The 25966-nt window shown below is 43.5% G+C and overlaps 1 protein-coding gene across 2 annotated transcripts in view; it reads right to left on the bottom strand.

Annotated features, from left to right (window-relative positions):
• SPON1 (spondin 1) overlaps positions 1–25966 on the bottom strand; it is a 258254-nt gene that overhangs the window by 91620 nt on the left and 140668 nt on the right. For both annotated transcript variants that reach the window (XR_006193702.1, XM_042905445.1), the window contains exon 6: positions 20122–20270. Coding sequence is in view for 1 of the 2 variants with exons in the window: in XM_042905445.1 (XP_042761379.1) it covers positions 20122–20270 (149 nt within the window). In the remaining variant the exon portion in view is untranslated. The remainder of the gene's footprint in view (positions 1–20121; positions 20271–25966) is intronic.

The following is a 25966-nucleotide window of genomic DNA, read 5'->3' as shown; positions in this document are numbered from 1 at the left end:
TCAATCCAATTTTCTTAGCACTTATGATGACATATTTATCAGGTCTGCCACTCGTATGCAATGGAAATCCATAAAACAGAAAGCAAAGCTCCGAGACAGGTAATTTGAGTTCAAACTCAAAGGAGCAGGTGGTTCCTTCCCGGTGGGGTTATGTGAGTGGAAGCCGGACACAGAAAAATAATGTTTTGACCAGCAGGAAAGAGACTTCAATGCAGAGGAAACCTTATGGATCAAAGTACTAAAACATTATAAGCCATTTCCCCAGTGCAGAATTTTGCCAAGTTACTCCCATTGAAAGAAGTCACGCCTGGTGTAATACTGTATCTTCCAATATCAATTAGGAATGAAAAAAAATAGCGAATGTAACTTACACAACAAATATAACTTAAGGGGGAGTTTTGAACAACTGTAGTTAGAAAGACATTGAGATCTCCACACTTAGCACATTAGTACTGATCCAAGAGAGTGGGACTGGGTTGAAGACAAAGGATCAGAACGATGTCAGAAACACAGCTATATGTTGGAGACAGAAAACCCACATACTTAGAGAAGAAATTCTAGTTTTACCTCAAGCAATGGTGAACTAACTTGTATTGGACCAACAACCTGCCAAGAACAACTAGAAAATATCGATGAAACAAAACAAAACAACTCGGTTTAAAGCACTGGAGAGCTCTCAATGCAGCCAGGAGTTGAGGGCCAAGATCCTAGAGAGATGGGAGATGCATAGAAGTGAGTCAGATATTCCAAGCTGCTTTTTCCCTTTAGACACTGGCTTTTCCATCAGCCATATGAAGCTAAGAGGCTGAGAAGCTGAGCATAGCTTTTGGCAAGACTGGGGAGAAAAAATTATTTGAGCCAAGATCCTGAAGAGAAAAGAAGGACAGAGAAATGAGCCCAACATTTGGCACTGCTTTTCCTTCTGAGGCAGTTGCTGATTTGTAAGAGCCACAGGAGAGAAAGTTTGCAAATCTGAGTAGAAATTAGTAGCTAAGAGACTGAACAGAGCTTTCAGCAGCCTCATGTTTTAAGAAGATTAAAATTGTAAGTCAGAAGCCATAAGGAAGAGGGACACTGGTAAGCACCCCAGACTTTCCATGAGAACCCCTGAAGAGATGCATCCTTGGAGTAAGGGTAAAAAACAGGTCTCACAAAGATTGAAATTCGGCCTCAAAACAGCCCAATCCACGATTTGATTAAAGTGATCTACCCTACACTAACTGCCTGCTAAACGTGGAAGTAAATCTTTGGTGAAGGAAGATAATGTCATCCAGAGCCTCTATAATTTTTCATAGACAATGTCTGGCATTCAATAAAAAATCATCAGATATATCAGGATACTGGAACCAAGAGAAAAAGATAATAGAAAGAGATCCATAGATGATCTAGATATTGTAGTTACCAACCCAGATTTAAACAAAAACTGTGATTAGCATGTTCAAAGAAACAGAAATCAAAATGGAACATTTCAGCAACAAATTGGAATTTGTAAAAAGGAATCAAATGGCAATTCTAGAACCGATAAATATGATAACTAGGATTAAGAACTCACAGGTTTGGGGCACCTGGGTGGCTCAGTCAGTTAAGTGTCCGACTTTGGCTCAGGTCATGATCTCACAGCTCGTGAGTTTGAACCCCGTGTAGGGCTCTGTGCTGACAGCTCAGAGCCTGCAGCCTGCTTCAGATTCTGTGTCTCCTTCTCTCTCTGCCCCTCCCCTACTCACATTCTGTCTTTATCTCTCTCTTTCTCTCTCTCTCAAAAATAAATAAACATTAAAAAAAATGTAAAAGAACTCACAGGTTTAACAATAGTTTGAGACCAGTAGAAGATAGGGTTAGGAAATATCCAGACTAAAATACGGAGGGGAAAAATGATGGAGAATAAAAAAAAAAAAACAAAAACCATTCAAAACATATGGGAAATGATAGCAAAATTTAACATATGTGTCACTGGAGTCCCAGAAGGAGAGGAGAGAGAAAATTGGAGTCAAACCAGTCTTTGAAGCAACAATGGGCAGAATTTTCCAAAACTGACAAAAGATATGAAGCCGCGGATTCAAGACGTGCTACAACCACTCCCTGTCCAAAGGATAAGTGAATACAAACAAAACCACACCTAAGCATAGAGTAAAATTTCTGAAAAGCAGAGACAAAGACAAAAGCTTAAAAGCAGCTGGAGAAAAAGAGCGGCTCTTCAAAAGAGCAACAGTCAGACTGACATGTGACTTCACAACAAAATGATGGAAGCCAAAGGCAGAAGAATCATGTCTTTAAAATACTGAAAGATAATACTTGCCAACTTACTTATTAAAAACTAACCTTCAAACATGAAGGCACAGTAAAGATATTTTGAGACAGACAGAAACAAGTTTTGCCTTCAGATTCTCACCAAAGACAATGCTGAAGGTGTTCTTCGGGTAGAAGGAAATAATCTTGGAAGGAAAATGGAAATGCAAAAAGGAAGGAAGGATCAATATAGGGGTAATGCCAAATGAATACTGACTGTAAAATCAATACGAATAATGCCTCGTAGGGTTAAATATATATAAAATTTTATTATTTGGCATTATTAAGGTGGCAGTGGGGTGCAGGGAATTAAAATGTCCTAAGATCCTTGCATTGTCCCAGAAGAAGCAAAAGTATATTCCATTCCAAGTATATTAGACTCCAGTAACTCAATGATGCATGTTGTAAAAGAACACAAAACCTCTGTGGAGGTTGGAATAATAAAATAAAGCCCTAACCCAGGCCAAATATGTACCCTACAGCAAACACTGCCACTGTCTTAGGCTCCAATTGGGAGGGCTTTGGAGTTGATCTCTGACCCACTTCTTTGTGGTTAGGTTTGTACATTATTTGTATTTGATATATGTATTTGCTTAAGTTTAAGGTCACTAGTCTGCATGTAGATCATGCCAAGGGGTGAGTTTTCAATAATTAGCAGGTCCATTTGAGAAAGATAACCTTTTGGGTGTTGGTATAGAGGAAATCCTCATCTTGGAAGACCCAACCATATTTGCAGTCATGATCCCATATTATTAGGCAGGTAAGCACACTCTTTATGTTTGCATTGATTGATCTTCTTGAATATATTCTGCAGGGAATTCATTATACTAAGGAATAAATTAATTTTTCCCCAGGAAACACATATATGTATCTGTCAGTGCTTATTGGTTAACTGTATGCATCTATGAAATCCTATGACATATTTAGTCTCTACACCATATTACTGACAAGTCAATAGTCTCCCCTTCCCTACCCCCCCAAAAAAATCCCAATAAGAATCTGATATGTGTCTATACATTCAAAGGCTAAAAACATTCCAGTCCCCCCAATACTGTCCCAGAGAGCTGCTCTCAGGACCTGTAGTTTCCAATGAGCAGGCTGCCCATAACATGCATGAATCAATGCCCTTTGGAACAGCATTGGCTTGCTAGTTAATAGACTTTTGATTTTCTTTACCCATTGATTAATGAAGCCATAATTTTGCTTTTGAATAGAAAGATAAATTAAGAATTACTGTAACTGGAGCCTACTGGGAAATAGGGTGTCATTTGGCGAACTGGTGGTAGCTATGGAGACAAAGGAGGTTGAATGACTGCCTTTGCTAAAGCAGGCTTCCTGTCAGGGATCTGAGGGGTAAAGTGTTCCACTTAATTCAACAGACACTTATCAGTGTGTTATCAGCCAGCCACATGTCAAGCCCTGCTGGGGAGAGGGAGGGGTGGGTCCAGGGCACAGCCCTTCTCAGATGGACTCCTACATTATGTTCTTTCTTCCAGAGGCAGACACAGACACCTATGATACAAGACAGAAAATGGGCCAAACTGGGACTCAAGATGCTCTGGAAGACCTGGGGAGGAGGATGCAACATGCATATGTAAGGACAAGGAAAGGCATCATGGCAGGGTGGGATGCGGGAAGTTGGGTGGAATTCTGATATAGATGAGAGTGAAAGCTCTTTTAAGGATGGAGAGGCAACATGAAGAAACCTAAAGAGCCCAGTGACAAGGAAAGAGCTCAGAGTCCAGTGCTCCTGATTATTAGCTGTGCGACCTTGGGTTAGAAAAGTTACCGAACTTTCCTGGGCCTTGTTCTTCTCCTCTGGAAAATGAAGTGAATAATGGACCACCTTCCAGGCTTGCTGTGAAGACGCACTCAGATAGGTAAGTCTGTAAGGAATCTACCATTGTGCCTGCTATGGTGTACACACTATCAAAGGAATGCTAGAAGCCCCTTCCTTGAATGGGAAGACTTTGAGAGAATCATTGGCCTTCCTCCCTTTGGCCTTCCAGAAGCAAAGGCAGTGTACTGCTTTTTGGGTTTTCTGCCTGTCTGAACTCTGATTACTTGAGCTCTTTCGAGGTAAGATCTGTGTCTATGCACTTGTGATTGCCTTCCTGCTTACGTGAGAGCATGGCCCACAACAGGGGTACAGGAAACCTTTGGGGGATGAATAAGTGAATGAAATGTTCCATCGCCTACCGCTCTCCCATCACTTAGTTTCACAGAGATATTTCGCACCTCCATACGGCCTGGTGTGCCCTCCCCTTTTGCCTACCGGCAAACTCTTCATCCTTCAAAATTCAACTCATGGCTTTGTGAGGTCCTTAATTCAAGATGGAATTGGTCAGAACCGATACTTTCTCCTTAGTGCCCCCACGTACCCTTCCACAAAACTCTACCATAACACGCAGTTCATCAGCTTGTGATTGCTTGCTTTACCCTTTGCTACCCCAGCCCTCCAAGCCACGTCTCGCAAGCCTCATTGGCTCCATGGTGTGAACGAGGCATGTTCTCATGTGAGGAGGGAACCTGAGGAGACAGCAGACCATCTCTCCATGAGGCGGGGCTCCTGTTTCCTCTTTGGTTTGTTTGCTTCTAGATTTCTATCCTAAGGAAAAATTGCTATGTTTATATAGTTACAGAACAATTGGGAGTCTGACTTATGGCTTTATAATTTCTGTAGCTAATTTTATATAGTAGGAAGTTTCTCAGACAATTTAATTTCTTTCCTTCCCTGAGACAAAGATTTTAAATGGTTGCATGGAGGTAAAGAGTGCATTATAACCCAGGGGGATGACGTGATATGACTCCCACACTAGGTCTTAACTTACTTCTGCGCTTTTAGGACCTAGCACGGGGTCTTGTTCAGTGCTCTGCACACAATAGACGCCAATAATTATGTTGAATGAATGAATGCCCTCGTCTCTGGTTATGTGCCTGCCCAGAAACCCTTAATGGCGCCCCATTCCTACTAGCCTACATGTAATCTCCACAGCCTGGTATTCAATTTTGTTCACGAGATGATTCCAACCTCTAATTTCAGAGAAAGCCTTTACAGACCTGTTTTCTACTGCCTTATGCCATGCATCCCTCACTGCAAGCAAGCTGGACTACCGGGTGGATGGCTCTTGGTTCTACAACTGGATGAACTTGTTTGTCTGGGAATGCCAGGCTTAGCTTCAGGGGAGCTCCAGTATGAGAGAGCCCAAGAGAACTGCATGGCCAGGAAGGACCTTCACAGATGCTCTGATCAGAGGTGGGAAATGAATAAGGCATTCTCCAGCAGACCTGAAGACCAGATGCAGTGGCGGCGAGGGTTATGGCCCTTGGGACAGCCACCTCATTCAGCCAAAGGACATGTACTGGCTACATTCCTAGCACACTCAGTTCATGAGCTCATCCTCACACAGAAAAGGTGACAATAAAAACTGCTATCCTGATGGTCCAGGAAGAGCAAGACAAGAAATGGACTCGTGCTTTTTTTTGAGCATCAAACTATTGAGTTTAATGCTATTCATGAAATTGCCATCTCCTGAAGCAGGGAAGGTCCTGCTCTGCGCTCCCAGTGTGTTCTGTACTTGACTTTCCCAGCCCACGTCACACTGTGTTGTAATCACCTGTTTCCATGTAGGTCTTTCTCAAGAGACCATGAGCCTCTTAAGGACATGGGATTTCCCAAATATGGTATTTGACACATGAATGAATGAATGAATGAATGAATGAATGAAGTTGATGCAAGGTGCATACACCTTTTTTAAAATCACTAGATGGCAAATATTCATTGGAAAGTCTAAAGTGTCTCAGAAACAGAGTTCTGAATGAATACATACAATAGTATGAAATTTTCAGGGCTGTCCTTACCTCCTTTCTTTCAGCAGAGAGAGGAGAAAGCACCAGAATGGAAGTCAGGAGTCCTGGGATACAGATCTGTGCTGCCAGCAGTATTTGGGCATCATGTGTATTCTTCTTATCTCAGTTTTCTCATTTAAGAAAAAACCTATGGACTGCAGTGACTTCAGACCACCATCTGTAAGCATCTATGGTATCCCAGACCCTGACTCAGGTACTGGGGGTAAGAAAATGACTCAGATATGGTCCTTGCCTCTAGAAAATGCTTCTCAACTCTGTAGTGAAAGACCAGCTTGTTATTGTTTTTAAACGATGTAATCTGTTGCAGACAGTATTTTGGTAAAATTAAAATGTCATAGTAAAAAAAAAAAGTAAAAGCGTACAAAATCCAAGTTCTGATTTTTTAATTACCCGATTCATTAGACATTGTTAAATTGCTATTTTTAAGTGCTTATTCTTAACTTCTGGACTTAGTGCATCATGGACTGGTAGCAAATTTTCCCCACCGCTCCACAGACCACACTTTGTGTAATGCTGACTTAGCTCGTGCTCTTATGAGACAGGCTTGCACAGGCCCCTGCAGGGCCCGTGAACGTGGGACAATCCACTGATAAGCAGTGGATTTAATACTCTTCTGCAGAGTATTAAACCTTTACAGCGCAGAGAACTACCGCCTGGTAGTTTTGAAGGTGAAGAGGGGGTGGCTGTGATCGCTTCTGGAGCCTTGAGAAAGTTCTGGCTGGTCCCGTCTGACCCTTTAAGATATCAGGCCATCCCAGGCAGTGTAGCTGCCAACATACCTGAATAGGCTTTGGGCACATTTCAGCTTTTTCCATGCCATCTGGGCTTCCGTGGGCTTCCCGTTGGCGGCCTCACTCCTCAGACCTAAGTCCAGGCACCGACTTTGACATTTCCTCCTTTGCTATGATTTATACCCTTTCTCTGAGTAAACTGCTCTGGATTATAAATCTGTACCTCTGACCAGTCCAGTCCCCGGGGAACCTAGTGGGGGTTTTCAGCGCACACTGGCACCACGTTGGCAAGTCTAGACAAGCTCTGTTGATCACCAGGACGGTACAATCCACCAAACCACACAATATGCTTCCTTATATGGTGTCTTTGAAAGGTTCCTAAGCTTGGGTGTTTGGCTTATTTCCTTTTTATTTCAACTATAAGAATAATCACTTTTTAAAATAGATATTGCAAAAATATGGTACAATATTCAAAAGCACCTTGAGAATACGATAGAAGGTCCCTCTCTTACTCCTATCCCACAATCTCAGCCCCTCCCCCCACCCGTAATACAACCTCTATTCATGTTCCTATCCACCCTTCAGGAGATGTAAGCATACGTCCCTAAAAGGATAACACACACACACACACACACACACACACACACACACACAGAGCACACTATAAATACCCTGCTGTACTTTCTTTTTTAACGAAACGATTTGTCTTGGCAGTGTTTAATTTCAAATTCTCATTTTTATTTAACTGGTCCCCTATTAATGGATATGTAAATTTTTTCACTTTTTCTGTTACAGTGTTCAGTAGATAGCACATTCCCATGTGCGAGTGTATCTGCATATGTAAACGTCTGGGTATGAACTCCGGAGTCAGAGAAATGTACTCTCTCTGCAAGGCTGTACCGATCGTTACTGCTACAATCAGCTAGGAAAGTGTATGTTTTCCTATACCTCTCTCCACAGGGGGTTCTCAAAAGTCTCATAGATCAAAAATTGCAGCTCTGTGGAATGAATTGGCATTTGCATAATTGTAAATGAGCCTGAGCATCTTCTAAAATATCTAAAAGCCATTGAATTTCCATGTGTTTTGATAATTTTTCCTATTGCTTTATTGATTTTTTAAAAAGCAACCCATAAGAACTCTGTATATATTAAAGAAATCAGCCCTCTGTTTATTATATGGGATACAAATCTTCCCCCCCACTCCACTTTGTCCTTTACCTTTAAAATTTTGAAGTCTCTTTGATAATTAAAAAGTTATTTTAGTTTACTTTATCAGTCTTTTCTTTTAGGCCATCTGTGTTTTGTGACATGCTTGGAGAGGACTTTGCTCTAGAGTCTAAAAAGGATTCCTCTCATATTTTCTTCTAATGCTTTTATGTCTGCGTTTTTTATTTTACTTATTTATTTTATTCTACTTATTTTTAAAGTTTATTTATTTATTTTGAGAGAGAAAGACAGAGCAAGCGCACAGGTGGGGAGGGGCAATATTCAGAGAAGGAGAGACAGAATCTCAATCAGGCTCTGAGCCATCAGTGCCTCAGGAACTGTGAGATCATGACCTCAGCTGAGATCCAGAGTCAGATGCGAAACCAAATAAGCCACCCAGGTGCCCCTATTTAGATTTTATTTTTAAGTAATCTCTACACCCAATATGGGGCTTGAGCTCACAACCCCAAGATCAAGAGTTGTACTCTCTACTGACTGAGCCAGCCAGGCACCCTTATGTCTTCATTTTTAAATATTTAAATCTCTGCTATAACTGGAGTTTATTTTGTTTAAGGGAATGAATTACGGAGCAAACTGCTCCCCCCCCCCCCCCCCCCCCGACCGTGGCTTCCAGGTGTGCCATTACCATTTATTAAATAATCCATCTTTCCCCAACTGGTAGGAAATTGTACTTTTCTCATAAACTTATTTTCAAATGAATTTGGTTTTATTTCTGCACTTTCTATTAGATCCTATTGATCTGTTTATTCATGCTCTAGTTTCACACAGTTTTATGTAATGTGGTTTTATAATGTAGTTTTATTTTTATTTATTTATTTTTATTTGAGTATAGTTGACACACATTATATTGGTTTCAGGTGTACAACTTAGTGACTCAACATCACTATACATTATGCTGTGCTCACCACAAGCATAGCTACCGTCTGTCACCATACATTGTTATTACATTGACTATATTCCTTATGCTGTGCCTTTTATTCCTGTGACTTATTTATTCCATAACTGGAAGCCTGTATCTCCCACTCCCCTTCACCCATTTTCCTTATTCCCCCAACCCCTTGCTTTCTGGAAACTATCAGTTTGTTCTCTGTATTTATAGTTCTGATTCTGCCTTTTGTTTGTTTATTCATCTGTTTTGTTTTTATTCCACATAGAAGTGAAATCATATGGAATTTGTCTTTCTCTGTCTAACTTATTTCACTTAGCATAATACCCTCTAGTTCCATCCATGTTGTCACAAATGGCACAATCTCATCCTTTTTATGGCTGAGTAATACTCTTCTGTGTGTGTGTGTGTGTGTGTGTGTGTGTGTGTGTGTAACATCTTCCATATCCATTCATCTATCAGCGGACACTTGGGTTGCTCCCATATCTTGACTATTGCAAGTAATGTTGCAATAAACATAGTGGTACATATATCTTTTCAAATTAGTGTTTTCATTTTCTTTGGGTAAATAGCCAGTAGTGGAATTATTGGATCATATGGTATTTCTATTTTTGATTTTTTGAGGAGCTTCCATATTGTTCTCCACAGTGACGATACCAATTTACATTCTCACCAACACTGTACAAGGGTTGCTTTTTCTCCACATCCTCACCAACATTTTCTATTTCTGTATTTTTGATACTAGCCATTCTGACAGGTATAAGGTGCTATCTCATTGTGGTTTTGATCTGCATTTCCCTGATGATTAGTGATGCTGAACATGTTTTCATGCGTCTGTGGCCATCTGTATTTCCTCTTTGGAAAAATGTCCATTCAGGTCCTCTGCCCATTTTTAAAACCAAATTATTTGTGGGGTTTTTTTTTTGGTGTTGAGTTGTATAAATTCTTTATATATTTTGTGTATTAACCCTTTACTGGATATAGCATTTGCAAATATATGATTTGGCTAGTCTTCTCTCCCCCTCTCTCTCCAATCATTATTATCTTTCTGATATTTTCCGGCTTTCTTGACTAGTTAATTTTTCATTTCCATAAAATCAGCCTGGATAATTTAAAAAAATATTCAAGTTTCTAGGGGAGCATATTAAATTTACAGGTTAAATTTAGGGTTTGGCCTTTCTGCAATATTCAGTTTCATATCAAGGTTTTGTTTGTTTACTTAAGTAACATTTGTTTAAAAAGGTAACATGTATATGTATAATGGTACAAAGGGGTATATGATTAAATGTGAATACAACTTCCAGTTCTGGTCCCTACTCTCCCGTTTTGCTTTAGAGACAGTGAGTTTCTGGTGTATGTTCATAGAGGTATTCTATGCACTGAAAATGCTATATGTGCATATAATAATTTGATTCTGACTTAGATGGCAGCAAGCTAGAGACACTGTCCTGCTTTTCCCCACCTAACAATATATACTGGGGAACATTCTATATCAGTACATATACACTTGCCTTATTCCCTTTAATAGATGCATGGTTTTGAACTATGGAAACACAGCCAGAATTTTTTTCTTTAACACAGCCAGAATTTTTAGTATGTCCCCTACTGATAAAAGATTGCTTCTTTCCACCTCTTATTTTTATAAACAATGCTGTAATGAGTATCCTTCCCCACACAGCTTTGTGTGAGAATATTTCTGAAAGCCTAACTCCTAGATATAGATTTACTATGTTGAGTCATAAAGAAAATATACACACAACAATGTGAATACACTCAACACTGCTGAACCGAACGCTTAAAAAATGATCAAGGTGGTAAATATTATGTGTGGTTTTTTTTGCCACAGTAAGAAAAAAGAAAAAGTACAATTTTGATAGATCCTTACCAAACTTCCCTTTAAATATCAAGGCAGCTTATTAATTATACCCCATTTAAATTTGCCTTCTGTTTGCCATATTTTGGCTCAGTGGTTGTAAAAATAGATTTTTTTCCTGAGTGAAATCATCTATAAGTTTTGAATAAAGTTGCCCCCCATTTCTCTCATACAGAAATTTTTGGAAAAATTCCAGGGATCAGCGATGCTCTGCTATAAAACTGCGCAGGCTGGGAATTACTGCTAGGAGGCAGCTTTGCTTCCTTCCAGCGAAGGCAGCCGCGCCACTTTTATTAAAGAACAGGCTTTGCTGAATCACTGTGGCTCCCTGTCCTACTGCGATTTGGGTTTGTTTGAAGACTCAACTGAAAGCAAACAAGAGGTTTCGTATGACTGAAATCACACCTTTCAAGTGATGTCCTAATTTCCGTATCAAGGGTCTGTGACTGAGAACGTTTATTTAACTCCTTTCCCCATCTCCACTCTCAGAATCACCTTATTGCTATCAACCGCGTGCCCACTTGGACACATTCCATGGCGTTAAGCCTTGAATGAGATGGGAAGGACAAAGGAGGTATGAGTACGGATATTAATGTAAACCAAATAAAACTGGGCACCCCTGGGGGCTCTGGGCAGATGGGTGACATACCTAAAAGAAGAATCTACCCAATCTGACTCCAAGAAGCGTGAAAAGCACCACAGGTCTTTACTGAATGTTTCCTGAGGACGCAGCAGAGGGTAAATTACCTCACACAGTGTTCTGCAAAGGGCTTACTCCCTTTTGATGGCTCTTCTTGTAGAAATTAAATTCATGAAAAATCTCCTCTGGATTTTTCCTTCTTTCCCTGATTTCCACTCCAAAATGGCAGCTGCTCAAATATGTCTCTTCTCACTCTTTAACGTTCTAATACTGTCTCAGCTTTCTGACCTTCCTTCTTCCCTCACTTCTTTACATGGTCTTCATCCTCTAGCACCTTCTCTGTAGCACGGTTTACCTCTTCCAATTGCATTCCCACCCAATAAAACCAAAGCATCTTAGAAGGTGGGAGGAAGGGAGGATGATAAATCCTTCAACTTAATTTTTTGTCCCAATGATAAAAGTAATAATGGGCTTATTCTTTGATGGGCACTGCATGTGTATTATTGCGTATACTGTTTCATAACCAACATATGCAGTTCCCGTTCTCACTAGCGCCATTTTGCAAATGAAGACTCTAAGGCTCAGTGAAGGTTAGGTGACCTACTCAAGGTCAAAGACCTTCGGAAGCCACATTAAAACTTACCTACTTGCCTTGTACTGTTTTCATGGTTTTTAAGTAACAATGCAAGGCAGTAGGTGGCAAGGGCAATTTGTGATCATGACAGTGTTTTCCATCCCCATATCCTTTCTCTAATCTCTCTTTTTCCAAATCGTCATGCGTGGGTCTAGTGATGCCCCCTGCTTCCACCTCAGTGGCTGAACCAATCTCTAGACCCAGCATCTTCTTACCCAATTGGCTTAGCTCTACATCCCAGGGTTCTGTTAATCTCTCTTCTCCTTCATGCTGTCTCTGTTCTCTCTAGTGCCCCCCCTTCTGCTCCTACAGGCCTGACATGCTGCCCTGAATTCTGGGCTTTTGGTTGAGGTTCTGCAATCTGTTCTAATTCTTGCCAATCCACTGCTGCCTTGAAATGTCCATCAATTTACCTTCTACTTTCCATTCCTTTTTTTTTTTTTAGTATAAACTGCCCTACCCACAGCTCCTATGTGGAGTAACGAGCTGTGTGGTTCTTTACATGGAGGTAGCCACTGATTAGACTAAGGGTAGATATCTGATACAGGGGTGCCTGTGCACTGACTGTCCAGTGATCAATCTGTCTTCCTAGTGTTTCAGCTAAGAGTCACCAAAAAGGCTCAGTTGGCTATGGGAAGCCAAGGAAGAGAGTTATATAGCCACCCTTTGGAGCCATGTGCAACATTAACAAGCAGGGACAGTAGGTCTATTGAGGACGGAGGAGAGATTCACATAGAAGAACATAGAAAAGGGGAATCTGGGTGGCTCAGTTGGTTAAGCATCTGACTCTTGATTTTTGGCTCAGGTCATGATGTCATGGTTGTGAGAGCGAGCCCTGTCTTAGGCTCCATGCTGGGCATGGAGACTCTTTAAGATTCTTTTTCTCCCTCTGCCCCTCCTCAACTCATACGCATGCACATGTGTGCTCTCTCTCACTCTCAAAAAAAAAAAAAATGTAGAAAAAACGATGTGACTTTGGGGGACTGTGGGGTTGTGGGAGAGAAAAGTGACAATTTGTCTCAGCTTGATGCCTTCCAGGCATAGCTCTCCTGAGGCTTTTTTCACTCAGTATTAACTTGTGTTCTCCTAAGTTCTATTTTGTCCCTACATAAAGTTTCCTTTGTTCTTCAGTTAGTTTGAGTAGGTTCCTGTTACATATAATCAAGAAGCTTCATTAGACCATCTCCTTCCTCAGGTTGGGAGCCTGTCTGCATGTGTGACCTCTGGCTGTGTCCTGATGCATCTAGAAGATCTCTTGGTTTTGATTGCCTCTAGACCTTGTTCTGGAGGTGGCATTGAACTAGCTCCTGCGGACATCCAGATAAGGTTGCTCAAAGGAAGGGGAAGAGTCTGAGGACAGGAATAGAGTTGGAATGGGTTTGGAGTTTTGTTGTTGCGGTTTCTTTTTGATGTGAGGGTGTGGTTATTGTCCTCAAATTGCCCCTCAGCTTTGGGACAGAGGGTTAGGGCATATGGGGAGATGGCATTGCCACGCAGGGGAGGAGAAGCAGGCAGAGGCAGAGCCTGGGGGGTGGCAAAGGAGTCGTGTCCTCATTCTGTGGGCATTCTCAGGCTGAGGAGTGACATGGTGAACTTGAACAATTTGAGCCACCAGCTTTTCTGGTTCCTGCAGAGGCTTTTCCATCTGAGGACAAACCCCTGATTTACTGATGAGGAAATGGAGACCCAACCATGAAAACATGGCAGAGATCAGTAGCATTTAGGGAGTGCTTTCTACAGGAAAGGCTCTGCTCCAAGCACTTCATGCATATCAGTACACTTAGCCCCCACAGTAACCCTCTGAAGTTGGCACTCTTACCATCCTCATCTCATGGAAGAGGGAACCAAGGCACAGAGGGGTTAAGCAGCTTGCCAAAGTCACACAGTAAGTGATGGAGCCAGGAATGAACGCAGGCAATGTTGATTCGGAGCCAATGCTTTCAGTTATTATACAGTACTACTTCTCCCGTGTACTGAAGATCAGTGGAGCTTTATTGTCACAAACAAAAGCTGGTAATGAGTGTGTGTGGGTGTGCGAGTGACTTTCTCAACCAGATGAGGCAGCATGTCACAATCCATGGAAAACATAAGAAAGAAGGCAATGGTGTTTTTTTTTTTTTTACATTTTTTTTAACATTTATTTATTGAGACAGAGACAGACGGAGCATGAACGGGGGAGGGGCAGAGAGAGAGGGGGGACACAGAATCAGAAGCAGGCTCCAGGCTCCAAGCCATCAGCCCAGAGCCCGATGCAGGGCTCCAACTCACAGACCGCGAGATCGTGACCTAAGTCGAAGTTGGACGCTTAACCAACTGAGCCACCCGGGCACCCCAAGAAGGCAATGGTTTTAATTAGAGAAAAGTGATCAAAGTTTAGAAAATAAAAAATCAGGAAAAACAAATGTTTGGTAGACTATGATTTAAATGCTTTAAAAGGAGATGAGAAAAGAAAACTCTCAAGCCCTTTTGGCCAGTACCCAGAGTCTTATACACTATTTTAACTTTAAAGAAAAAGAACACCTGCTTGTTTATTGATTCTTGTGTCACAGGTGGGGTGACAATCCTGCTGGCTGGCTTAAGTAATCTTCCAAGGCAGGGCCCCCTGAAATGAAATATTCAATGCCTGTTTTAGGGCCCACCATTATCCGACCCCTTACGGTCAGGGAAGCCTTGAAGCTAGAGATATATATAAAAGCGGGAGTGGTTTTTTTCTAGGGCATTTTCCATGAGTGAGTGACAATTCAAAGCTCATGGTTTTCTGCAAGAAATATATGTGACTCACTTGTCAGTTAATTCAGATATTTGTTGAGCACCTACTATGTGTGAGATACTGTGTTAGGGACTGGAGATATTAAGTGGACATCAAACACAAAACACAAAACACAAAACACAGCTGACACAAGAGCTCAACTTTCTCCCTTCTGCTTCAAACGCAAAAATGTTAGACAGGGTGGGGTACTTGGGTGGCTCAGTTGGTTGAGTGTCTGACTTCGGCTCAGGTAGTGATCTCACGGCTTGAGAGTTCGAGCCCCGTGTCAGGCTCTGTGCTGACAGCTCAGAGCCTGGAGCCTGCTTCAGATTCTGTCTCCATCTCTCTCTTTGCCCGTCCCCTGCTCATGCACTCTTTCTTTCAAATATAAATAAACATTAAAATTTTTTTTTTTTAATGTTAGATGGAGCACCTGGGTGGCTCAGTTGGTTGCGCGTCCAACTTCAGCTCAGGTTATGATCTTGTGGTTTGTGAGTTCAAGCCCCACATCAGGCTGGTTGCTGCTGTCAGCATGGAGCCCGCTTCAGATCCTCTGTCTCCCTCTCTCTCTTCCCCTCCCCTGCTTGTGTATTCTCTCTCAAAAACAAATAAAACATTGGAAAAAAGTTGGACAAAATGTAATGGATAAATTTTTAAAAATACATAACTGAAAACTTAGAAAAATTTGGAAACATTTCCTGGATGCCAGAAATGGGGAGGAAAGTCTAACCTAGAAGAGTGAACAGGAGCTGGTATGTGATGGCCTACTGGGGTCATGGACTGGGATGTGGGCCCCAGGGGCAGAGGGGGAGGTTTTAAGGCCACGTGGGGAGAAAAGGGGAAGTATTGAGCAGGTTTTAGATGACAAGTGGGCAGATAACAAGCTGCATCATTTGTACATGAGGCTACTACGACCAAAAGCACAGATCTGAACTTTACATTTTAGTGAGGGAGAGACACGAAACAAGGACTTACAGTCAATGTGATGGGGGTGACGACAGGGGAGGTACAGGGTGCTGTGCAAGCACCTGGCAAGGTCACCCATTTTGTACAGAATTAGGGAAGGCTTCCAGGAAGAAACAAGGTGAGCCTGGAAGGATAATTAGGAGTTCACTGGGTGAAGGGGGGCTGGAAGATGTTCCAGGCTGAGGGAAGATTCAGATGCTAGAGGGGCATGGCTCTTTGGGGAGCGTAAAAGAGGCTCTGGATGGGCAAAGCTTAGAGCGGAAGCAAGAAATAAGATGGACAGGTGAGACAAGCCTGGATCAGGAAGGGTCCTCAAGCTATGATCAGGAGTTTGAACTTTATCTTAGGGTCAGTTAGGACATCTTAGTCGGAGGCAATGGCATAATCTGATTTGTGTTTTCTTGAAATGGCCCTAGAGCAGTGTGGATAAGAGGAAGAAGACTGGAGGCAGGGAGATCAGGAAGCTAGTGCAATAATTCAGGCAGGAGAGGAGGGCGGCTTAGTGGAGCAGTGGTGATGAGGGAGTGAACTGGATGAACTTAGGACAGAAGGCAAAAGTTGGGGCAGGGGAGAGAATCGAGGATGATGCTCAGGTTTCTAGCATGACTAACACGGTGAATGGGCATCGTTGGCAGAGAACCAGATGCCTTGGACACATGCCATAAGGGTGTGCTTGATAAAGTGGAAACGGACTCAGTGCAACGTTTTCCTAACAGTGAGCAAATATCCGCTCACTTTTAGTTCCTGGGTCCACCTACAAGTTGATCTAACATTCTCTACTGCCTCCACCTGCCTAGGGTTACCTCTTTGTGACTTGAAGGTCTAGCCTGAGCTCAGTATTTCTAATCCACATTCCCCACTGGTCATCAGGACACTCTGTCTGTCCGCTAAGAAGTGTGCATTGGGCGTTTCCTCGTCTCTTTCTGGCCATCAGTGGTATAGCCAATAACGTGATGGTGATTTTTCATTAGTTTTCTTGACGTTTTGCAGTTAGAGTAACAGTAAAATTTATACTCAACAATATTATTACAATTTTCCACTACTAATGGGGTTATTATTTTTGTTCATTTGTGTTTGAAAGCCATTAGCATAAGCTTTACCTCCAACAATATCTACTGTGATTTTTAATGCCCTTGAAACTTACAGGTGAGCGATAAGTCTATAATAAGAGAATGCTAGTAAGCATATAAATGTCTTTCTTGGGAAAAAAGGGCTTTTTTTTCCCCCCCATCCTGGTTGGACTCAGGTTCTTTGATAGAGTGATTGGTAGGATATAAGGCATTAAAGGCTGAGAACACTGTGTTAGTTTGTAGATGTGTTCAAACAAGTTCCCAGTTATTCAGAGGACACTTTTATATTCTGGAAGGATTCATATTCTTGGTCTTTTTTATGTTGTTTCTTACCTGACTTACAGAAAAATATAATAAATTATGTGTTTGCAGGGAACAATATTGAGAATTATGAATGGTTTGGAACTAAAGGGGCCCGGAAATCACTCTCTCTGGCTGACTTTCCAAGGGGCTCTGGGGCTTGATGCACTGCTAGTGGAGCTCTGGAAACAGGGATTATTTAAGAGGCTGGTGAGAGGGGTTTCTTTGTGGGGCAGCTGTACCGGGCAGGCAAGTGGACTGGCAGGGCCACCTTCAAGGGTGTGTGACCAGCAGACTCTCAGGGCCCCACGCTATGAAATTCACAGCATCGGGTGCCTGGGTGGCTCAGTCAGTTGAGTGTCCGACTCTCGATCTCGGCTCAGGTCATGATCTCATGGTTTGTGGGATTGAGCCCCGCACTGTCAGTGCAGAGCCTGCTTGGGATTCTCTCTCCCTCTCTCTCTGCCTCTTCTCCACTCACATGTGCGCGTGCTCTCTCTCTTACATCTCTCTCTTACATCATCTCTTACAGCAGCACCATCTTAGAATTCTTAAGTCTTGAACAAGGGGCCCCACTTTGCACTAGGCCTTGCAAATTATATATTTGGTACTGTGTACAAGCTTTGGAGCAAGACAGATTTGGGTTTAACTTCCAGTATTCTCTGGCTGTTGACTGGGGCTCAGTCTCCTTATTGGTAAAACAGGGATAATACTACTGTCTTCTCAGACTAGACATGAGTGCTAAAAGTAGACACCCGCACCAGGGGGCCTGAAAGACAGTGATAGACCCCGAGATAATGTTCAGTGGGATTTTAACTCCCAGGTGCAGTATTCATAATTAAACCTATTATGGTTTAATGTCAGGAATACTAGCCAGCTGGGATAGGCAGACTGTGGGATTAGATAGCTAATCCCATGTGTGCTGGTTAGGAACACACCAAGCAAAGAATGTTTTCCTAAGGGGGATGTTCTAAGGCTGGGGGCCCCATCCATCAGCTTCCAACCTTTTTGCTGCTATGACACATGATAAATAATGCTTGCTGGCACAACTGGTCCCAGTTTCTCATGATTCATACATGCTTCTCTTCTCTCCAGGAATCTCTTGAGAAGGACACCGAATGAGACTGGCATTATTAAGAAGATGCCCTTGACCTTGACCTAATTTATTTTCAAACTTCAGTGTTTCAACTATTATTTGTAATGTGTGTGTGTGTGTGTGTGTGTGTGTTGTTTTATCATACCACACAACGGAACTTGCCAAGCCAGTGTACCAGAATCCTGTGCTTGAGAACCAGGAACGTGGACCCTCAGGATCACAAAGGATCCTCCCCCATGACAGGCTGGACAGATTAGGACCAAGACGATGCCTTCCAGGGTGCCTGGGTGGCTCAGTCGGTCACGCAGCTGGCTTCAGCTCAGGTCATGATCTCACGGATTGCGGGTTTGAGCCCTGCACTGGGCTCTGCACTGACAGTGTGGAGCCTGCTTGAGATTCTCTCTCTCTTTTTCTCTCTCTGCCCCTCCCCCACTTGCACTCCCAAAAATAAATAAAGTTAGAAAAAAAAAAGGTGGTGTCTTCCATGGCCTCACAGGTGTATGTGCATGAGCAAGGCGAGTTACGAGCATGCCGGCCAGAGTCTGGGAAATACTAGCTAGTTGGTTAGATACACTTGTGATGAATAACATGCAATCTTGAAACATCTGGTTAGACATTTTTTCCCAAGAGTGTAGAAAAGGCTTTAAATCAAATTAATAAAAAACATAAGCTAATTCCTGGGAATTTTTGGATTCTGGTCCAAAAGGATTCTTCAGGAGATTATAGGAGGAGTCAGGGTGACCTGTGCTGCATTCAGTTTAAAGTTTGTGGGCAGCCTGGAGTCCCGACGGGAGACTTCACAGGGAGGCACCAGGGGCCTCAGCTTAGCTTGCCCTCCTGTGCTGCTCAGGCCTGTGGGCACACACACGTCCTGAGACAGGTCCCCAGGGCCTCCTGCAGTCTTAGGAGATGTGGGACAGCCTTGCAGTGACCTGTGCTCTGAAATGACCACATTCCAAGCACGCTTGCTCCTTTCTTACTCCCTCCTGAGCACTTGTGAGCAGTGAGCCATATCTGCCCAGTGGGCCCTCTCAGGCCTGAAGGGCTTCTGTGAGTTCGTGGTACCAGGCGAAGCTGGCCCATCACCTCTCCACAGTACAGCCTGTGAATGGCCGTGGAAAAATGGCAGCTCTTCTTGCCAGATGCTTCTTCGGCCTCTTTCTAGTGCTTTTAATGAGGGACGGTAGCACTGTCAGCCAAGCAAATCAAAAAGAACGATGGGCTATTTCTCCCTTAACTCTCAATGGGATGGGGGGGGCGGGTGGCTAGATAATGGTACAGTTCCTGGTCCCATGGCACACAGTACATGATACAGAAAAGATCCTCAGTCCCTAATTATTACAACTAATGACCAACTAACTTGTTAAACACCTCGAGGCATAGTCGCAAAAAGCATGGGCTGATATGCAGTGTATTTTTGGAATAGTGATTCTGGTGTGGACAACTTCAGAGTCACTCCTGCGACCCTCTCAAGGATCATAGCAAGAAAACCATAACCAACTGCATTGACTCTCAGGAGGCCGCATCCCAAAACGTGGCCACAGCAGCGGATTTTAGTACAAACTGAATAAAATGCAAATACAGTCGGGGAAAATCTGAGACAACAGGATAGACATGTGTGTCTCTGTCCTCACATTGACATAAACCCCCAAACTCAGCAAATAGATTTTGCTTCCTATGGCACTGATTTTCCAGCACATTGTACTGTGAATTTCAAGCCCCCAGGAAAGAAATCTAAGGGATGTTTTGACTGCACTCCTGGTTTTGGGTCATTCTGTGATTGTTTTTCTTACCTGTTGCCGAATTTCTTCCTCCATTTTCACAGGTGATCCCAATTCTGCAACTTGTTTGACACCTTCGCTCGCATATCCTCCGTACTCCCATAGCACGTAATTCTTGGAGTGGGATCCACCAATGATTGCAGACCAGTGATTGGCCCGACCTGGGAAAGCCAATCAGAATGCAGGTATCAGTGTGGCTGTGGCTAATGCACGAGTCCCTTAAATGTTGCAAAGAAAGTGTAATTGGACAATTATTCAACCAGCACTGGCTAAGCCCCCACTCTGTGTTAGGCCCTGTGCTATTCAGGGATGAATAAAACCATTGCTGTAAACAAGGTGGTCTTGGGAATATGCAGACAGGACAACAATAGACAGAAATCATTCTGGGTTTCAGGGAAGGGTTTCAGCAAGACTTTTAAAGGCTGATCAGATTTGTAAGACGGAATAGAGAGGAGAGGCTATTTCTGGCAGACTCAGAACCATTAAATAACACTGTGTGTTTGGGGAGCCATAAGTAATTTAGCATTGCTGTGTCACCAACTGTCAGGGGAGAGGTAGGAAATGATGCCAGGGAGGTAGAAAGGAGCCTGCTCATGGATGGCTCTGCCTCACATGCCTCAGGAATTTGGATGCCATTTGAAAGGGTCTGAAACCACTGAAGGGTCCTGAGCAGGGGAATGGCGTACTCGCAGTTGAATTTTAGATAAGTCATCTAGGCAGCCGTGTGAAGAATGCATTAGAGGGAGCAAAAGGGGAGTGTGGGGCTGTGGGGGGAGAGCAAGGAGCAAAGGGTAGAGGGAATGAGTGTGGGCTTGGGAAGCTCTTGGAAATAAGCATGGTTGGCTTTGAGCTGGCTTTTCTGTGCCTTCCAGGATGAGGGGTAGGCAGACTAGCCACGGGAGAGGATGGGGAGAGGTGGTCTGGGTATGTGGAAGGGACTGGTCCACAGCGGTCTGGTGAGGATCACGGGGGAGGGTGCCTACAGGAGGGAAGGGTGACGTGGTGAGGAGGATGACATCAGGGTGACGTGGATGAACGAGGAGGGAGGTGCAGGAGGGAACCAGTGGGTGATGTGGGGGGAGAACAGAACAAGATCTGGACAGGACCAAGGCAAAACTGACTGAGGGGTCTTCCAAGTGCCAGGGGGAGGAGGGAGAGGAATGGAGAGTCAACATCAGCACTTCACTGGGTTTGTTTCTGCTGTGATGAGTATTGATGTATATATATATGTGTATATGCTGGTTAATGAACATATAGTCCATCATAAGGCCAGGTCAGTTCTCAGCCATTCTTTGGTTGGTTAATAAAGTCCTGAGTTAAAGGACATTTTCAGGCATAGTGAGGAGGAAAACTCGAACTGGGTAGACACAAGTAACAATTGCAGCTCACTCCCCTGTGGCCCGGGGTGACAGAACTCTCTGCTTTACTCTACCACATAAGAAAACCATTCTGAACAGGGCCCGATCCGGTTTACATGAGCTCCCTGCTACCCCAGAGCCCTCTGCTCCAGGCGCCCATCAAGAACACGGGCACAAAGCCACCCTCCCAGCCTGCTGAGGGCTGCCATGCCCTGCCCCAGGCACATGATGTCACTGTGTAAGCCTGCCCAATCGCCTGCTCATTATTTCCTACACATCAGGGAAATGCAAACACTGTGTTCATCCATCATTTCCCTAGAGAAGACAGATGGATATGCTGCCAGCTTTTTGTGTAACTCACTTCCTGGGTGAGGAGACTCTCCTGGTTGTCATCTAAGTCAAGAGCACTACTTATGTAAGGCCAAGGGCTGGGAGCCACATGTGACCTTTGGTTCACGCTGTGAACACAGGGAGACCAGCTTCAGCGTCTCTTGCTTCTTCTGCCTTGTTCTACCAAAATGCCCCCTTTTCCCAGACCTACCCTGCCTGTAATTAGGGGCTTAGCTCATGCTGTTACCTCTATGCTCTCCTCCTGCTTGGCTTGGCCAACTCTCATCCCTCCTTCATAATTTACCCAGAATCCCCCAGGAGCCCCCAGGCTGACCTAAGTCTTGTCTCCCGTCTCCCCATAGCACAGATAACATTTATGATCACTGTTACATGTCTGTTTCCCCACCAGACTATAACCTCCCTGAGGAGACCTGTCCTCAGTGCTGTCCCTAGCGCCTAGCACTGTGTCTGATGCATTGAGAATGCTTAGCCCATGTTTTCAAAAGCATTTCACGCAAACAGTCAAAGGGGAAGGTGGCAGTATATGTGCTCGAAGCATTTGGGAGCAGGCTTGCACAGATTTGATTCAATATGATTAAATTCAAGTTTCAGCTCTGCAGAGTTCCTGACACCTATTGGGCTAACACACTCAGCTAACCTGCATACTGTTAAAAAACAAACACCAAGCAGCAACGAAAAAGAGAGACATTGGTCTTACAAGGACTCAAATGCTAGCATTGCCACTTTCTAGCTATGTAAACTTGGTCAAATTCCAATTACTTTATTTCCCTGAGTCTCGGCTCCTTCCTCTGTAATTCAAAGATGATAATGCCTATCTTACTGACCTATTATAAGAATTAAATTCAATTTTTAAAAGATGAGATAATATATGAAATCACTACTGGCACACAATAGACACTCAATAATTATAGTTTCCTCCTTTCCTGGTTGTTAGGGAGGCTACAAAATGAGTAAAACAAGAAACCTGCCTTTTATTCAGTATAGGCGATAAGAAATCTATGTACTATGGAATAAGAGAATAGGAATGAGCACAATCATAGGGAGATGAGGGGATGGACCCAGATGGGTCTTTCTGATTTATTCATTCAACTTCCATTTACTATGTGCCAAGCACAGTGGCAGGTCCTGGACACTGACAGGAATTGGATAAGGTGCTTGCCCTGGAGGGACTCACAGCCTGGGGGTGGGGAAACAGATGGTTCAGCAGATTACTCACAATCCAGCATGGTCAGGGATATTATAGAAACAAGATCGCAGAGCAGAGAGGATGGAGCAGGCAACTCCAAAGTCCCCAAATCCAAGGAATCAAAGTCTAAAGGCATGAGTGCAGAGAGGCAGGTGTCGCAAGAGTGGGATCTGTCTTTGTGGTTCCTTACACTTGAATAAAATGTCATTGTACCAGTTCGACTTTCTGATCAATTTAGTTGTTAGTTTCCTACAATGGTCTTGCAACATATCACATTAAATCAAATTCTAATCCACTGAATGACATCAACCATATAACAGATATCTGCAAGGCACTAGGCCAGGGGCAGGGACCAGACTTCTCCCTGGGGAGACAAGGCAGGTACCCATGGAAAACAATCCACAACATTAGAAAGGGCGATGACTTCAGGTGAATGGCAGTCACTCAGGTGCAGAATGGTATAGGAAGAGAGGCACTGGTGACCAAGAGCCGGAAGAAGTGGGCTCCAGGCCTCTACGCATGACCATGAATCAGTCATTCACTCTCTCAGAGCCTCAATTTACCTTTTAAAGATAGGGGTAATAATTACTAGCTGGACTATCTCCCAGAGTTGTGCAAATTAATTGGGCTGGTTTTGGAAAGAACTATGAAAACTTTAAAGAACCATACAAAGCAAAGGTCTCGGTACTATTATGGATGGAAAGCATTATGGGAATTCGCAAGAGGAATCTAAAAGAATTTGGAATATCAAGGAGACCGTCCAGTGGAAGGAGGCTCCCACGGGAAGATTGGCAGGACAGGAGGAGCAGGGATTCTGATAATGACACACATATGATGATTAAACACCTATGAGGTGTCAGGTGTAATGCTTTCGTAGGTGTAATCCTCACTACAACCTCATTCTCACTTTATAGATAAGAAAACTGAGACCTCGAGATGTTAAGGAACTTGCCAAAGCTCACAAAGCTAGTGAGGGTCAAAACTGGTGTTCAAACCCAGGTCTGCCTGACCTCAGAGCACATGTTCTTTTCCCTACATCCCACCGAGAGGTCAGGAAATAGAGGAGACTATTTGGTGGACTCGAGGTAGAGGAGGCAAAGAGATAAGATGAAGGAGAAAGTCAGGACTGGGTCAAGAAGGATACTGAGTGCCCACTGTGAAAGGAGGGAAACATGACGGAAGTTTCTTTCTGGGAAGAATCAAATGCCAATACTTAGCATGTACTGACCCTTCACTAAGTGCCAGGCACTGTGCTAAGGATTGACCTACATTATCACAGTAAACATGAAGAAGGAGAAGGAGAAGGAGAAGGAGAAGGAGAAGGAGAAGGAGAAGGAGAAGGAGAAGGAGAAAGAAGGAGAAAGAAGAAGAAGGAGAAAGAAGAAGAAGAAGAAGAAGAAGAAGAAGAAGAAGAAGAAGAAGAAGAAGAAGAAGAAGAAGAAGAAGAAGTAGTTCCTTGATAAAGAGGCTATAAGAATTCCCATTTTTCACATGTGGAAACCCAGACTCAAAGAAGTTAAGTGAGCTAACCCAAGATCAAAGAGTAGATGAGTGAGGACACTGGGATTCAAGGTCAAATCTGTCTGGTGCCAGAGCTGCGCTCTCTACTCCACCACACCACGTCCAGGATGTGCCCAGTGTTGGGAAGGGAGAAGGCCCAGAGTGAGGAGACAACGCAACAATTCCTGCATGCGTTGTGTAGGGTTTGACTCTGGGAACAGCAGAGAGGAAACAGAAACACAGGATCAGAGGTATGAGCCAATAAGAGGGGAGACTGGACAGTCTTTGGGAGGCAGTTTGGTGAAGTAGTTAAAGCTCTGGTTTTTGAATCAGACCACTGTGTGTTCTAGGCTCAGTTCTGAAGCTCAGTTCTAGATAGGATATGTCAGTAATCACTCTCAACCTCATTTTCTTCCTCTGGATATTGATATGACCAGTCTCCTGGTGTGGTTCTGAGGCTGAAGTCTTCAAAGTCATGACTAGTGGCTGGAACATAAAATGGGCTTGATAAATATTAGCCAGTCAAATTAAATGTGAATAGGATGGGGCAAATTCAGACAGGTTTCTGGAAGGCATGGGAAGAAAAAAAGATCTGAGCAGGTGGTTGGAAGGCAGCTTGGTTTAGAATTGGTGGGTAGAGATGACAGAATGACAGATACAAGGTCCTGAAACTGAAAGAAAAACCAGGAGGGAATCATCTAAATGGGACTCAGTAGTCTGGGGCCTGAGAATGAGGTGGTCAGCACATCCACTTAGCTGGGACATAGAGAGGTTCAGCACTGGGCCCCAGCACCCTCCAGGAAATAAGGGAGGAAAGAGAAGGAGAAACCCCAGGTATCAGGAAGCCTGGCGATAGGGAGACAAAGTACATACTTGTGGCTTTATTAAAGGAATACTCAGGAAGGCTACAGCTGAGGTCCTTGGTGAAACTCTAGGGCTTTAGTCTTGAGGGAAGGGGCAGGGGCAGGGGCAGAGAAACGAAGACTATTGCTAACCTCTTTGGCTCTCAGATAAGGCTACACAGCTCTTTAGTTTTAGCACGCCTCTCTCTGGCTCCAGCAGTATTCTAGTAGCCTACACATACCTGGGTCCCGGTGGAAAGCTGGGAGGAGGAAATGATCAGACATGCGAGTGTGAGATACTGATAGCCAACCAGGTGCATTTGTGTGAAAAGCCCCTCCAAAGAGATATACTGAATATATGTGCAGTAACCTCACTTCTGACACTTTTTCTGTTGTCATTGCTGGTGCTAAATCACCAGTGATGCCTACATTCACAATGATGCCTAAAAGACCATTACTGATGAAAGAAGAACCATGTCTGGCTTTTTGTCTTATGCAGAAGGAGGCATGTTATATGTACACGGATTCTGTGAAGTGTTCTGTGCATGACAGGTATTCAGTAACAACCCAGATTTCCTAGCCTGCTTTGTCAGTGGCTGCGTTCCCTTGCCAATCTCAGT

The sequence above is a fragment of the Panthera leo genome, chromosome D1 (assembly GCF_018350215.1).
Source record: "Panthera leo isolate Ple1 chromosome D1, P.leo_Ple1_pat1.1, whole genome shotgun sequence".
Lineage (NCBI taxonomy): Eukaryota > Metazoa > Chordata > Mammalia > Carnivora > Felidae > Panthera > Panthera leo.
Note: the sequence above shows the minus strand (reverse complement) of the source record. Positions and strands in the feature narration are given on the sequence as shown.